Below are 16,657 nucleotides of genomic sequence, written 5' to 3'. Positions count from 1 at the left end.
CACACCTGGCGTTGCTCAGGGGTTACTTCTGACTCTGCGTTCAGGTCGCTCCTGGCAGGCTCGGGGGACCATATGGGATGCTGGGATTCGAACCAGAGTCCATCCTGTGCTGGCCAAGTGCAAGGCAAATGCCTTAGCACTATTAGCCATTGCTTCAGCCCCCTTGTGTTAAGAACTTTCAACTTTCTTCTGCCTTGTTTTATAATGTAAATTGTTTCCGATCATCTGCTCAAAATTCATAGTTCTTCAATCCCAGAAGACACTATAACTAGTCTTGAGAATAGTATCTTCTGCCAGTACTCTAATACCTATATATAGTATGTGAAGATACAGAATTCAGTATATATACATAATAGTGAGATGACAATAAAATATGAAATGGTCTATTAAATAGCAAATAAGAGGTACAATGATAAAACAAGTTAGAAACACTATAACTAAATTACACCAACTCAATAACAATTCATTTAATGTATTGTGTCAAGAATGTCTTTGAAATTTCTAAATTGAGATTCTACCTGTTTCAACTTTATATTTTAGATTGAGAGTTCAGCAGGTAAAAACAGATCCTAGGCTGGTCCACTGAGTCCATCCAGGAGTGATCCTTGAGTTCAGAACCAGAATTAATTAATTACCTGCACACAGCCAGGTGTGCCCATCCCCCAAATATTTTTTTTAAGGAAGCCATAGAAAGGGAACATAGTTGAGTGGGAAAAAAACATTGGTTAGGACACCTAAAGTCTTGGGTTTCGTATTGGGGTTAGACTGGGACTAGTAAAAGCATGAATTTTTTGAAAGTCTATTATAAAGCTTAATAGTTCCAGGTATCTTGTCTACTTAATTTTAAATAATTCTCATTAAATTCACAATTACATAAGATGCATCTTGCAAATTTAGAGGTAACAGGTGGTAAAGAAGGAAATTTCAGTCATTAAGCTGGTTTTGAGTGTGGATGAAAACTCAACTGCATGTATAATTCTACTCAAATTAGCCAAAAGATAAATTATGTTGAACTGGTACTTCAGCATTTGTAAGAGGTTAAAACATTTTTATAAGGGGCTCTTGCTCTTCTACATTAATTCTTTGACTCAAATTGGCATTTCATATCTTAAAAATTCTATACAAAGAGCAGTGATTCAAAGAATTTTGAATTTAAAAAAAGCATCCCAAATAGTAGCAAAAAATATAGATGAGTGTTCCTTATAAAACCAGAGATACATTGAAACACACCTTTAAAGAACAGTGACTTGGGGCCAAAAAGATAGCATGGAGGTAGGGCATTTGCCTCATATGCAGAAGGACTGTGGTTCAAGTCCTGGCATCCCATAGTGATTTCTGAGTGGAGAGCCAGGAGTAGCCCCTTAGTGCTGCCGAGTGTGACCCAAAAACCAAAAAAGAAAAAAGGACAGTGAGTTCTGTTTGTTTTGGGGGCCACACCCAGAGATACTCAGAGCTCACTCCTAACTGCACTCAGGGATCACTCCTGGCAGTGCTCAGAGAACCATATGGAACAAACGTGGGTTAATAATGTGCCAGGCATATTATAAAAAAAATTAGTGGTTTAAATGGGTTTGGAATTTCTTAAAATAACTTTCTAATAAAAACACCATGATTTATTTACAATTGAATTTTAGACATACTATTGGTGTGTGTGTGTGTGTGTGTGTGTGTGTGTGTGTGTGTGTGTGGTTTTTGGGTCACACCCAGCAGTGCTCACAGGATACTCCTGGCTCCATGCTCAGAAATTGCTCCTGGCAGGCATGGGGGACCATATGGGACGCCGGGATTCGAACTGATGACCTTCTGCTTGAAAGGCAAATGCCTTACCTCCATGCTATCTCTCTGGCCCCCATACTATGTTCTAATAATCCCACCCAACTCCAGTTTCAACTTACCTCCACCAGAGTTTCCAATTTCTCTAATGATACCCTTCCTCAAGCCTGCCACCTTAACAATCACATTTTTAAGCGTGGTTGTGTAAATTTAGATCTACTCTTTTCTGAGTTGTTCACGCTCTGGTTTGGATATTTAGCTATCCTACTTCTTCACTCCACTGATATCCCCATGTTCTTTATATTATCTTAAATTTGGGTAGAGTGACAGTACAGTAGGTCAGACATTTGTCTTGCACATGGCCCAGGCTGGAGTCCTGGAATTCCTCAGCACAGAGCCGAAAGCACTAAGCACTGCTGAGTATGATTCCGAAACAAAATATTTAGCTTGTAGGGCTCCTAGGTCACTTGCCTTGCATGTGAAAGTTCTGGGTTAAATCACTTGCACTGCCACCCCCAAACAAACTTAATTTATAAGCTTCATATTTTGTATTAAGGGGTCAGAGCAATAGTAGAGGGAGTAGGGTTTTAGGTCAACCTGGGTTCGATCCCAGACATCCATCCCATATGGTTCCAGAACACCCCTAGCAATGACCCAAGTGCAGAGCCAGGAGTAACCCCTGAGGGCAACTAGGTGTGGCTTCAAAACAAGCAAAAAACAAAACAAACATACAAACAAAAACATTCTACTTTAGGGGTAGATTCAACAATGGTGGTTGGGGCAGGAGCAGGGAGCAGCGTTCACTCTTGGTTGTGTTCTGGTGAAGTGGTGCCAGGGACTGAGCTCAAGTCTCCCACATGCAATGGACGTAGTACAGCCAATTGCACTCTTTAACCTTTTAAATATATGTCCACATTAATGGGAATATATTTAACATACTGCATTAACATAAAAATCCAAAGACGGCTATAATTTTCATGGCTTTCTCTAATTGTTATTTGGGGGTCCATATCCATATGTACTCAGGGTTTAAACAAACCCTGAATATTGCTGGCCCAAAAGTTATTTAAGAAACAAAATATTAAAAAAAAAAAAACCAGTATCAGATTTTAGTCCTATTTTACTTGCTATCTCATATCATCTAAATGGCATGTGCTGGACCAGAGAAATGGAGTTTAAAGCAATAATTTCCATGTTGGCAACCTGGGTTCAATCATTGGCAATACATAAGGTCACTTGAGCACTGCCAGGAGTGTCTCAACAGCACAGAGCCAGGAATAAACTCCAAGCACCATTACCCATGGATTCAAAACTAACAAGCACAGTGTTATATTTGTTTAAAACAATGTTATAAAAATTGAAAGTAAATGTTAGCAAATAAAGTATAAAATCTTTTAAATTAAGATTTATGCTTCTGGTTCAATGGAAATCTGTGGCTCTGGGGCTAGCATTTCATTTGCAAATGTAATGCTGGGCGTATAACAACAGTATTATAATTATATAAATATTTATAACTAATTGCAATTATTTTTAAACAAAACTACAAAAGGAATAAATTAATCACAAATAAGTATACATTGTTATTGTTGTGTGTGTGAAGATGAGCTTCGAAATGGAATCTAATTGGCACTAAGAAAAATCTAGCAATTATTTCATCTTAAAGATTTCCTCAAAAGGTGATTTTTTTCCCTACCTCTACAGATGTTCCAAAAGCTGTTTTTCTACATAAGTGTGTGTTTATTCTATAAACACTTCAGGCACAAAAGACATATATGAAAAAATTAGTTCAGATAACTAGCTTGGTTCATTCGTTAACTGTAAATGGTAATGCTCAAATCCTACTTTTATGATACCCAATGTCACATTACTGTTTATTTTATCATGTGAATTAGTCTTGATGGTTTTTGAAAGCACAATTCTATTAAACACAATATAAGCAGATCTCCAAACTGTTGTATTTCACAATACAAAGTTACACAACAAAAACAGAAGTATGGAAGGTAGCCCAGCCCTCAAAAGCATCCTTTACACAAAACCAGAAACCATTTTTTAAAACATGGCTTGCTTTATATTTGTTAGAAATCTGACTATGAAACAGATACAGGAGCCCCTGCTGACAATGATGTATTGTTTTTGGACTACATCCAGCAGTGCTCTGGATTACTTCCTGGCTCTGCGCTCAGTAACCACTCCTGGTTGGCTCATGAGGCCATATAGGATGCCCAATACAAATGCCCTACTTGCTGTGCTATAGTTCTAGCTTCCCAACTATGATGCATTTTAAGTACCTCAGTGGATGCTTGAAACTAAATAGGAATTATGTAATTTATTTCAGTGTCTATCTATGACAGCATTATTAAAAATCTATGCACATTCATAGACATAAAACAATGAATTATAAGTGCTATCTTATAGAATTTCAATATCTTATTTTAATATTTTAGGTGATAATGGGGAACTATATACTGCCATGAACAATACTGAAAGCAATTATGTTTGCTTGTAGATGACTGAAGTTGGAGGTTGGCCATTATGAAATGCTGAAAAGGTAGTTATCAATAAAGTTGACACTAAATGTCTTCCCTAAAGCATGTGTAGCATGAAGGTGGTTTATAGATCTTAGGTTCTATAGTCACATATTTTATAGCTATACTGTACCTAATATTCTACATTTGGAGGAAAATAAATGGTTTTAGTTTCAGGTGAGAGCAGGGAAGGTTTTATTTCCATCTGTGTTTAGAATGAGGCCCAAAGGCCTCTCCCAGCTATTCTTGGTCCAATCCAATATTCAGTGCAAGGTCTCAAGAATAAGTGCTGTTTGGGCTGTGCAGTGTAACCGGTGGCCTCCCAGCTACTGCGGGGTGCATGCCCTGTACTCTGCGATACTGACAAATATTTTTAGTAATTTAGTAAAAACAAATGTTTTAGTAATTGTTCCCTTAAACATGTGTTCTTAGTAATCATCCTCTAAGAAATAAAATCACTTTATAAAGTTTTCTTAACTGAGCTCTTAGAAAATGCTAATATGTCCACTTTCCTACTGCTGAAATCACTAGTAATACAGTAATGCTCAGGTTTCTAGAATTGTCTGCTGATTTGAGCAATCTGGAATATTTACAAAACTCTCAGAAGAGAGGAGAAAATGAAAGAGTGAGGTATTAAACTGAACCAGACAATACACGGTAAAGTCACCAAAGTACTTAAGAAACACACTACCTGGTAGCACAGCAGATAGGGTTGTTTGCATGCATGCAGCCACCCAGGGTTTGATCCTTGGCATCCTATTTGGTCACCAGCGTATTCCAAGTAGTAACCCGAGTGCAGAATCAGGAGTAACCCCTGAATATCCCTTGGGGTGGCCCCAAAACAAAATGTTTCCTAATAAAAACTATTCACTTCATTAATGAGATTACAATGGGATCTATTGGCTTCATTGTGCTTACTAAAATGTTGTCAGGAACCACAACAGCACAGAAGGTAGGTTGCTTGCCTTGCACACAGCCAACCTGGATTCAATCCCCAGCATCCCATATGGTCCCTCAAGCCTGCCAGGAGTAATTTCTGAGCACAGAGCCAGAAATAACACCAGATTGTTGCTTAGTATGATCCCCAAACCAAGTCACAGTAGCAAACTCAGTTGTAAAGAAGAAAATATGATTAACAATATAATTGCCAGGGCATATGTAGTCATTTAAAAAAATTCTCATGGAAGTTCATGTCAGGCTAAATTTCAGATTTACATTGTTAAAAGTCTGTTTACTTATATTGTATACTGCACATTAGAATCTTGAGTAATAGCAGTTTTGTTCTTTAATACATTGGAGGAATGGATTAGGAATCCGGGGATTTCTGGAGTGGAAACTATTAGAAATCATCATCTGTATCATATATACACATATAAAGTATTCCTTTCCAGTTCTATAATTATACTTTATTAACAAATCTTTGGGCAGTGCTTTTGGTTTTGGAGTCACATCTAGTAGTGCTCGGAAGTCACTCCTGGAAGGCTCAGACGACCACATGGGATGCCGGGATTCAAACCAGGGTCCGTCTTGTGTTGGCCATGTGCAAGGCAAATACCTAACTGCATGTTATCACTCTGGCCCCCAAAACCTGAATTTTTGTATCATTGAAAAAATGTTCTACTGTAATGCTTCTGAAGTTTTTTTTTTTGTTTTTTTGGCCACACTCTGATGCTCAGGGGTTACTCCTGGCTAAGCGCTCAGAAATTGCCCCTGGCTTGGGGGGACCATATGGGACGCTGGGGGATCGAACCGTGGTCCTTCCTTGGTCAGCACTACAAGGCACACACCTTACCTCTAGCGCTACCTCACCAGCCCCAATGCTTCTGAAGCTTAATGTCTAAATAAACCTCACCTCCCAATCCCCTCCAAACGATTCAGTATGTCTGAGAATGAGCCAGACTGAGTTTCTTTCAGCTCTTGGCTGATCCTAAGTACTTTTGGGCTGGGGACGGAATTTTGAGTAAAGCTTCTCAGTTAAAAAGAAATCATAATGTCGATAAGTTATGTTACCAGATGTCATAAAACAGAATCTGACTAGGAATAATATTTAAAGGAAAATATAGAAGCATGATGATGACTGGGATTTGCATTTAAAGAGATGAACCAATATGGTCATACTAGAAAACGAGTGCTGAATGAAGTTTTGTTTTAACCTCCACATAAATCTTGATGAGTTAAATTCTTAAAAAATATTCCTCTTATTAGATGGCAAGTATTCTGCCACTGAAATGAAAGTTGAAGAGCAACATAGGAAGCTAGGTTTGTATTTAAGATTCTACTGTGTCTTAAAACTGATGCAAGATCTCAAATATGCAAGGCAATTGGTCTAGGCCCAGCTCGATTTCACATAATTAAAACTTTAAAAACACTAAGATCTTTGTTTACCTGAGAAATGTCAATAGTTTGTTCAGTGTGTTGAAAATGTATTAACACTTTAAAAATAAATTTTAACCCTATAGACACTGAAGTATGCACCGGGAAGATGTGTGCTGGAATATTGTATGACTGAAACTCAATCATGAATAATTTTATAACTATGGATCTCAGAGTAATTCAATTTAAAAACACAATGAGCTAATCTTTTATAACATTTGAATAGAGGGGGAATACTGATGCCCAAACATTCTAAAAATCAGTGTTCTACAAAAGATTTTACCATTTATAGGTCATTTATTTTAAATGCTTTTATTATTTTTGTAAAAAGGTTTTCAAAAAGGCTAAAGAACTCACACCAAATTTCCTTTAAAAAGCAAACATTGAATTTTAAAAGCCTAAATTCAGCCTAGAGAGGACATGTGGAAGGACTAGAATAGGGACTGAAATATTGGAAAAGTATACTTAAGAGATCTTAGGTTCAATTTAACATTTAAGTCAAACATAAACTTGCATATATGGATAGAGTGCAAGCTTTAACTATCACACCAGCTAAGTGCCTAAATATATTTTTCTGCATAAATTTATATCATTTTGTCCTGATAGTCTTCAACATTTACATTTGAAAACTAGAGTAAAACCGTAACAAAGGGAATCACTATATTCTGGAGAAAAGTAACTATAGTTTTTGATACCTGATATATGTTAATATTGAGTTAATATATATCTATTGAAATCAAGCCACCAATTTCCAGACAAGTATTTAAAAGCACTTACGTGCTACTTCATCAGAGAACAAGTATATCAGTTAGGGCACTGCCTTAAACATTGCCAACTTGGTCAGAACCCCAGCATCCAGTATACTTCCCCACACCCCACAGGCTATGTATGATCCCAAAATAATCAAATACATAAAATAAAAAATAAAATATATTGTCTAGAGACAAGAAACCTGCATATGCTCCAGTTTACCAAACAATTCTGTAGTCTTCCTCTTAAATAAGGATTTTCAGATATGTGGAGGCAGGCACAAAAGTACAGCAGGTAGGGTAAGCTTACCTTAATGCATGCCAACCAGGGTTCCAGATCTTGCATTCCATACAATTCCCCAGCCCCACGAGGAGTAATACCTGACTGCTGAGCCAGGAGTAAACCCTGAGCACCACCAGACATGGCTGGCTGCTCCCCTACCCACCCCCAAAGCAACAACAAAAAATGTTTTTCAGATATGTTTCATGTTAAAGTTTTATTAAAGAAACATTTAAAAGTCAAAAAGAATACTCATGAAAAAAAGATGAAAGTCTCAAGTTAACTAAGTTTCACAGCAGTTTTCAAAATGGAATTTTTAAGTATGAATCTGAGGTTTATTGGAACATCAAATAGTCTAAATAGAAAATGTATTGCTAAACTTGGATGCGACATCTTTGTTTGCTTTATCAGACTTTAAAGTAGTATTAAAATATTAAACAGTTTCTTCAAAGGGGTTGGTGAGGCACCTTGCATGAAGTCAACCTGAGTTTAATCAGACATCAAATGGTCTGAGCATAGTTGGGAGTGGCCCTGGGAAGTCAAAGTGAGGTTAATTCCCAGAACAAATAAACACTGACTTTTGGGGCCCTAACAGTGACTAGTTTAGTATGCTGAGAATTGCTAAGACAACTAGGCCTCCTTGTGCACCACTTTCCACCTCCAAGTTAAATTATAGAAGACATTAGAACATTATCTACAATGAATAATACTAAATTTACTATGTAAATATGCCAGTAATGGAACTCTGTCACTGTAACATTTTCATGACACAGCAGTTATCAATTGCATATTATTAGGCAAATATAGTAGAAATGGAACCTGTCACTGTAACTTTTTAATGACACAGCCGTTGACCAATTGTATAGCATTTCTGCATTTGTATCAGTGCACAATAATCCCGTGAGGTGGTCTGAATAAATCATTAGTCCATTTTATAGATAATAATGACCTTTAGGAAAGTGACGATCATTTCCTATAAGCTAAAAATTAAGTACCCACTATATGATTATACTTACCTTAAACCTGAGAAACTGAAATGCCTCAAAATATGCTGATATTTCAAATATAATTAAAATTCAGTGTCCTTCCTCATTTAGCCAGTTTTCTTAATGGCTTTTAAATACCAAATTAGTCCTAACATTGAAGTAACTTTCAAATCCTCAACACATTAATGCCAACACTATAATTTGTGTTGAACCACATTCAAGTGTGATCAGCCAGTGGTACACAGGATCAAATGTGTTAATGTCCCCCAAAAAACCAGAGTTCAAAGGATTAAGCAACCCAAGAACTGCAAGCTCTGTACCTAAGAAAAAAATATCAAGTCACTAGTTTTTATATATTCATGGTAAGGTATCTAATAACAAGTAGTTGAGTTTTAAGAACACTGCAGTATTGAGAGTTCATTCTAAAAGATGCGGCATAAAGTAGAAATAATGAACAAAGCTGAGTTTTCCATTTACATCAGCTGACACTAGGGGAAGGACTCTACAATGTTAAATATTCCCACCAAGCACATTGGAGGACTGCTCTAGGAGGTAACAAAAATATGCCACATCTGAAGTAGAAAGAACTTAGGTTTTCAGTCATTACCCATCACAGATAATAGAAATTATTCCCCGGTTTCTGATTCCAAAAGAACTCCCACAAATAATATGTATTTGGATAAGTCGCCATTATTAGGAAATACTGTACTAAAAAGACCTTCGTTCATTAATTGTTCACCTTTTTTTTTAAGTTTTAGGCACATCTACTGCTGGAGTGCTTCTCTCTTGCTGCTACTGTAAAAAAAGGGGCCACTTTTTTTTGAAGAATATAACTAAATAATATATAGCATGATTTTATCTTCCAAATGTTTTACATAATTTGTAAATTATCTGAACAGTAATATACCTCTTTTAAAAGCTAGCCAGTCAAGAGGCAGAATAATATGGTAGGAAAGGTGCTTGTTTTGCAATGCAGTAGACCCAGAATTGATTGATCCCTGGCATCCCATATGTTCCCCTGAGTACTGACAGATATGTGACCCAAAAATGAATGAAAAAAATATTTAGAGCAATACCAATATGTTAATCTGAATTCTTTAAAAAGAAAAGAGTACCATCAAGAATTATTTTGTGTTAATATATGTACATCTGTATCTTCCTTCCCAACCAAATGTTATGTTGTTTCTTTTCAATATCATGTATCCTTTTTTAAAATTCATAAAGTATTCTAAGATTAGTAGAAAATCTTTAGCAGACACAAAAGATGAAAGATGAAACTGCAGCAAGAGAGCATGGCAAATCCAAAAGATCTATTAGTGCAAAAATCTACTGAAAAGAAAAAAACAACAACAACAACAACAAAAAGAGATAGAATTAACAAGCTACAATAAAAGTCGTCTTTGAAGCGGTAGATTTTAACAGGGTGGGAAATGTTTAATATGTGTCCTCCTCATAAGCAGTCACCTTCTTTTAAATTTAAAAAAAAAAAAAAGCTGGTATATTTTCACAGTACGTAGATTTGTTTATGGTATAAATCCATAAATAGTAATAGTATTACTCCTTTCCCACCCTGGCAGAGAATAAACATGAATTCAGAAGCACAGTAGAGTGAAAAACAAATAAGAGAGAGAAAGGCAGCAGAGAGAGACAGAAAAGGTGAATACAGAGCTACAGAAGTGTTTATTGAGCATGCTACAGAGGTAAGCAGAGTACACACAAAAGAAAATTAAACAACCATCAAACCTCCCAACTTTGTTAGAAAATTAATTTTTAATTGTGCCACTGTCAAACTAGACTGAATTTTACATTTCTAAAGATGTAAAAACTCAACTAATAGAAAATATACATGACCGTTCTGTCTACATTGGTAACAGAATCTATGAATCTTGAAACTAAGTACATCAGTTGCAAAAAGGATTGGTCGTTTAAACAGAATTGACAATTGAGATTGACAAGAACTCTTCAAATGAATTTGACCTGTAGATTCTGAGCCATGTTTTATTAAAGTCAGATCTATTCCTAAATACAAAATATTTTTGAAGGTTTATTAAAACTGAATATTACAATGCAAGGTAAATTAAGACTAAAGGCACATAAACTTTGGTCCCACCTGGTTGTCAGTTTTCGAAAACTGCCACAAAATTAATCTTCCTGCAAACTTTCGCAGTCCAACTTTTCTTATCTTTGAAAATTACATGCACCAGTACCTGAACTAGCTAGACCAGTCTGCACATGCTCAGAAATCCACAACCATATTCCAAATCTTAATTACAAACTAAGGATGGCAATATATATTTAAATGCACATAAGTCATGTCAACTTCAAAAACATCTACGAAAAATATTCAGCCACAAACAAGACATTACTTAGTGCTGACATTTATATGATACGTCCCACAAGAGAGTGTACAAAAAGGTTAAGATTCCACAATGCTTTCCACGGAGGGCCCAAACTTACAGAAATTATTTTTGTCTTAAAAAATTAATACTCGCCATTGTTAATTTTAACTAATGCCTACATTCATAAACTGAATCTAGACCAGAATCGTGAGATAGAAAAGGCCAATGTTTTTTTTAAAGCAATAAAGCCTAAGATAGTAAAAAACTAAAAATGCTGCTTTATTCTTTCAATATCATGTATCTTAACTGATTAATAGAAAGAAATATGACAAGCCGATAATTCAAAAAATACCAAGCAGGAGAAACAACAACTTAACCTTTTTACACACCCCTGCCTAAACATATTGTAATTCCCATGTAACAATGTGCCCTAGACATCCAATTCCTTTTTTCTAGTAAATGCACAACAGCAACACTAGTTTTCCTTTTTAAGGCACGTATGTCTACTAAGTTAGAAAAAAAATAAGACTAAACTAAAAATTTTAACAGACATTAAAATGGCTCCCTATGAAACAGATGAAATAGAGCAGTTAATAATTCTGCCTTCATATATGCCATTTTATTTTCTAACCAAGGAATGATAACAGCATGAAGAAAAAAAAAAAAAGAAAAGAAGAAAACAACAAAACAAACTCTGGTCCCCACTTTTCTGAACAATCAAGAGGTGATGACACCATACAATGTGATTCACCCCAATCTTCATCTTCCCTTTCTTAAATTGTTGACTTAGAGAAGGACACTCTCAGATGATGGTTTTCACCAAGATTGTAATTATGAAGATCAATCAAAGCCTGGATTGCTTCTTCCACTGTTGCCATCTGAAGAAGAGCCATCTTGTGATCTCTTCTGAAACAAAATTATGAAATTAGATACTCATATAGAAAATGGACACTATTTCAAAATTTTAAGCCCTAATATAAAATCTCTATAAGCACACAATACTTGGAAGGAAGGACTCTTCTATCAATTTCAAAACAAGAAAGCTTGCTTACTGAAAAAACTTAAATGCTTTCACAGTGCCCCCAGTGTTAGCAAACAGTGTACGTAGGTCCTCTTCTGCTACTGAAGGTCTAGAAAATTGGTTGGAAAAAGAATAAAGATTAGTCATAGTCATGTTTTGTTTTAAGGGCTATCTCCTTTGGCTCTCGTTGTAATACTTACGGGATATTGGATAGGTGAAGGGTAGCAGAAGGAGGAAAAATGTTCTGAAAATTTTTGGATCCAGGTTTCTTAAAACGATGCAATGGGGAATTACCAAAATCTTTTGTTAGCCCTTGATCATCAAGTCCCTCTCGAGGTAGCTGTACCGTCTGGTGTTTAGACAGAGTAACACGGATTATTTTTCCATACATTTTTTGGCCATTAAGATGGTTCATTGCTAATAAAAGAAAAAAAAAAAAGAAGTCTAATTTTAGAAGAATTAAAATCAAATTCTCATAAATTTAAGCAAATTGTGCACAGGTTTAAATTATCCATTGGTGACAGGACTTAAATCTGTTTTCATTTGCACATTTGAAACACTTGATTATAAATTCTAGAAAGTCCTGCTGACAAATTGTTATTTTAAAAGCCCAAGGAAAAAGAAACTTATTAGTCACTGGTAATTTCTCCTCTGCTGTCTGTCAGTTCTTGTATATTATTCACTTTTCACTGAAAATAATTAAGTTGCCTATTTCTCTTCCTGCAGATTTTTCTCTACTCCAAATATGATCTAGTCATTAACCATTTAACATTTTTAAAAACAACATCTAAACAAGTTTCTTTGACATGACAAAACATTTCCAGTCTGGCCATAGCATGTTTCTCAAGTTATGTGTTGCTCCAGTTATACATAACCTCTTTCCTTAAACTAAGTGCAAGTTATTTTTACTACCATTAGCCCTTAATACACGATGTTCTATTTATAACTATCTCCCTTCCCTTCTAGTCTATTCATCCTGCCCACCCTATTGGTTTCTGAGCTACACCTGGCTTTGCCCAAGAGAACTTGCAGTGCTAGATCATGGAATCCTAGCCTCCTAAATGTACTTAAACCAATGAGTTCTCTCTCTCTTAACCAAGTTAAGAAAGGCTGTATTTCATTTACTATTCAAAATAATTAAAACAGGTTATTCCTGAATTTAATACTAAAAGCTAAACAGATTCTAGAAGTTGAAGTGTTTGTGCATGTGGCTGAGCCTCATTCAATATGGTCCCCTCCCCTTCCTTACCTGACACTATTTGGTGTGGCCCCAAAACAAAAGGCAATGTGGAAGAGCAGAAAAAAAAGAAAATAAGAAAAATTCTATTCCCGTGATTTTAAATAGATTGCATACAAAATTTGACAGATATCCTAATCTATTACATACTGTCATATGTACCCAAATAAAATCAAAGGAAAATGCTGTAAAAGCCTAAGAAAAATATAATCAAAATTAATTTTACACAGAACTGTACCAGTACTTATTTTTAATAATTTGATTTTAATTTATAAGTTTAATATTCTTATACATTTCTATGATTTTCAGGTTATTATATATGCTGAATAAGCTTATTATTGTTATTATCCATCGATAAAACTTGTATCTTTCAATTGCCTTTGTAATAACAGTTTCCAATCTTTTCATATCCACTGACAGATAATAGGTGAAAAACACTAACCTATTTAACAGACATCATTTTTAAATGAGTTTTTAAAGTACCAAAGAATGATGTTTTGAGATCATACCCATTTATTTATACTCAATTATCACTTTTGGTTGCCTCATGTACTATTTCTCCAAAGCTTCAAGAAAGTTTCAATTAAAACTTTCAAAGTTTGAATTGCATTTTATAATGCAATTTTAATATATAGCTGTCAGATCAAAAGCAAAGTGTGAATATAGAATGGTTGAAAGTAAACGAATATGAAAAAGTAACAATTAGCAACCAAAACAAATAAATCTGTATTCATTAAAAGTTTAAATTAATGGTTAAATATTTTGACTAAATTCACTAGGATATTACAAGTTTTAAGAATGTGTCTAACCAAAAAAAAAAATAAGGCCTCAAACCATCATATTGGGATATTATCTTAAATAATTTGTCAAACCAAGACTAACAGATATGATTCAAAACAGTTGCCTTATCAGAATTACACAGCTGTTCTGCACCCAACACACATTTTAAAGTTCACACAGAACATTTATTAAAATATGATGACACTAAACTGTAAGCAAGCTTTAGTAATAAATCTTAAGTTTTAAATTCTGCATGTGCCTAGAAACTAAAATGTGTAAAGTTCTTAACAAAAAGTTATTTTAATGAGAATTTTAAAATATGTAACAATGAAAATCGTATACAAATTAGGAAGATGTAAAAGTGTTTTGACAGAATGTCTTTAGAATGCTATAAACATATTAAATGTTTGCACTTCAAAATCTCATTTGAAATTATTTAGTGTGTCCTCTTAAGATTTGCCACAACTGCATCCACATTAATGTTAATTTTAGACTTAACATACACTATGATCTCTTAAATTTTCTCACTGTCTCTAGGCACACTACCACCTTCTGTTTATATACACACTGCATTTATTATTGAAGTCTCAGTAAGACTGAGTTAAACAATAGAGGTCTACTTTTATATGGACTCATTCTATAAACAATGTAAACACAAAGTACTAATACACTAAATGTAAAATCCCTTATGATTTTTTAACATCTTTCCTCTTGACTTACATTATAAAAGTTTAACATATAAAACACAACCAACTCTAGACCAAGATTTTAAAGCATTTTAGATAACAGAAAGTTAAATGTGGATCTTTGACTGCAGAGCTCAGAACTCCTAATACCTAAAGTTGTTCAAGGTTAAACAGATTTGCTAAACAGACCCCCAATAGAACAAGAAAAATATTATGACAGAACCTAAAATAAAATGTTTTAAATAATTCATCCTAGTGTTGTTTATGTTTGTGGCAAGTACAAGTAGGTCATTGTGTGTCACATAATAAAATCTAACCTAGCAGCAATCAAATTGTTTGCCAGTACATATAATCTAAGAATTATACATTCAGAATAATTAAGACAAAGTCTATTTCAAATACTTAGGAACTTGGTGTCTAGCAATGCTTGTTAACCAAAAAAATACTGTGAAAGATTGTATAATGCACATAAAAACAAAGGTAATGACTTGGCCCTTAATGTCAGCACTTTTAAATGTCTGTAAGGATACATATCTTCATCTTATACAATGAAAAGACAAGTTTTATGTACTGAATTATCACAGTAACTAGTATGACTAAAAGTCCAACTTTTGTGTTTTTATTTTATTGGGGGCAGAGGGTTCATGATTAATCCACATCTGCCGGTTATTGGGAAATATCCAAAATCAGTTATATGCAAGGCATAAGCATTAATCGCTGTACTCACTCTATGCTAGTTAATAAACATTGTTTCTATCATACTCAATGGATAAAAGACCCAGAATATCAAGTTATTAGCTTGTTTAGTCTCATAGTACAAAAACGCAAAATTATACCAGTATTACAGCAAAATAGCTAACTTCAGAAACAACAATATGAATAGAACTATTCTGTAGTACCATCATTCAACTCAATCTCCATGAACAACAAAAAAAACAAACTAAGAATAAAATGGTACTTTTTGTTTCATCACAGCTGTATATATACAGCTATAATCTGGATATTTATGATTTAATTTTGTGTATGACTTCAAGTAAGATATCTTTTACTTAACTAGATTTTAATATCCCAGAAGTTTACTAAAGTTAATTTGACCACATCATTTTAATTTAGTAAGAATTCGGTATTTTCTTCTTCTTTTTTTCTTTTGTTTTTTCAGGCCACACCCATTTGATGCTCAGAGGTTACTCCTGGCTAAGGGCTCAGAAATTGCCCCTGGCTTGGGGAGACCATATGGGACGCTGGGGGATCTAACCGTGGTCCTTCCTTGGCTAGTGCTTGCAAGGCAGACACCTTACCTCTAGCGCCACCTCGCCGGGCCCTGAATTTGGTATTTTCTATCTCTAAAATATATTTCCCATTAACCAAAACTACTAATGACTTTAAAAAAATAAAAGCAAAAAAAAAAAAAAAAAACAACTAATAAAATAAAAGTAACATGGTGTTAGTCACTACAAGGAATAGTGAGAAATGAAAAATATTAAGTATCTTTTTTTTTTTTTTTTTTTTTTTTTTTTTTTTTTTGGTTTTTGGGCCACACCCTGTGACGCTCAGGGGTTACTCCTGGCTATGCGCTCAGAAGTTGCTCCTGGCTTCTTGGGGGACCATATGGGACGCCGGGGGATCGAACCGCGGTCCGTCCTAGGCTAGCGCAGGCAAGGCAGGCACCTTACCTCCAGCGCCACCGCCCGGCCCCAAATATTAAGTATCTTAACCAATAATGTTATCTTATGTGAAAATCACTACTGTATTTTGGAGCTGTAGTTTTTTTCTACTAGACGGTACCTAGTAGAAATGATAAGCACAAAAACACAAATACGTTCATTTTTTTTTTTTTTTACAACTATTCACATTAAGTCAGATTTAAGACATTAAGAGCTCTCTTTTAAACAAATGATTTCTTAATGT

The 16,657-nt window shown here is 34.8% G+C and overlaps 1 protein-coding gene across 5 annotated transcripts in view; it reads right to left on the bottom strand.

Annotated features, from left to right (window-relative positions):
• PTBP2 (polypyrimidine tract binding protein 2) overlaps positions 1–16,657 on the bottom strand; it is a 954,659-nt gene that overhangs the window by 881,381 nt on the left and 56,621 nt on the right. For 2 of the 5 annotated variants that reach the window (XM_049765725.1, XM_049765728.1), the window contains exons 12-14: positions 12,247–12,463; positions 12,078–12,155; positions 10,348–11,931 (exon numbers count right to left, since the gene is read on the bottom strand). In XM_049765725.1, coding sequence (XP_049621682.1) covers positions 11,799–11,931; positions 12,078–12,155; positions 12,247–12,463 — 428 coding nt within the window. In that variant the 3' untranslated portion in view covers positions 10,348–11,798. Of the gene's footprint in view, positions 1–10,347; positions 11,932–12,077; positions 12,156–12,246; positions 12,464–16,657 lie in introns of those variants that run through there. The other 3 variants (XM_049765727.1, XM_049765729.1, XM_049765726.1) reach the window with 2 other exon arrangements.

Source organism: Suncus etruscus, chromosome 19, assembly GCF_024139225.1.
Source record: "Suncus etruscus isolate mSunEtr1 chromosome 19, mSunEtr1.pri.cur, whole genome shotgun sequence".
Classification (NCBI taxonomy): domain Eukaryota; kingdom Metazoa; phylum Chordata; class Mammalia; order Eulipotyphla; family Soricidae; genus Suncus; species Suncus etruscus.
Note: the sequence above shows the minus strand (reverse complement) of the source record. Positions and strands in the feature narration are given on the sequence as shown.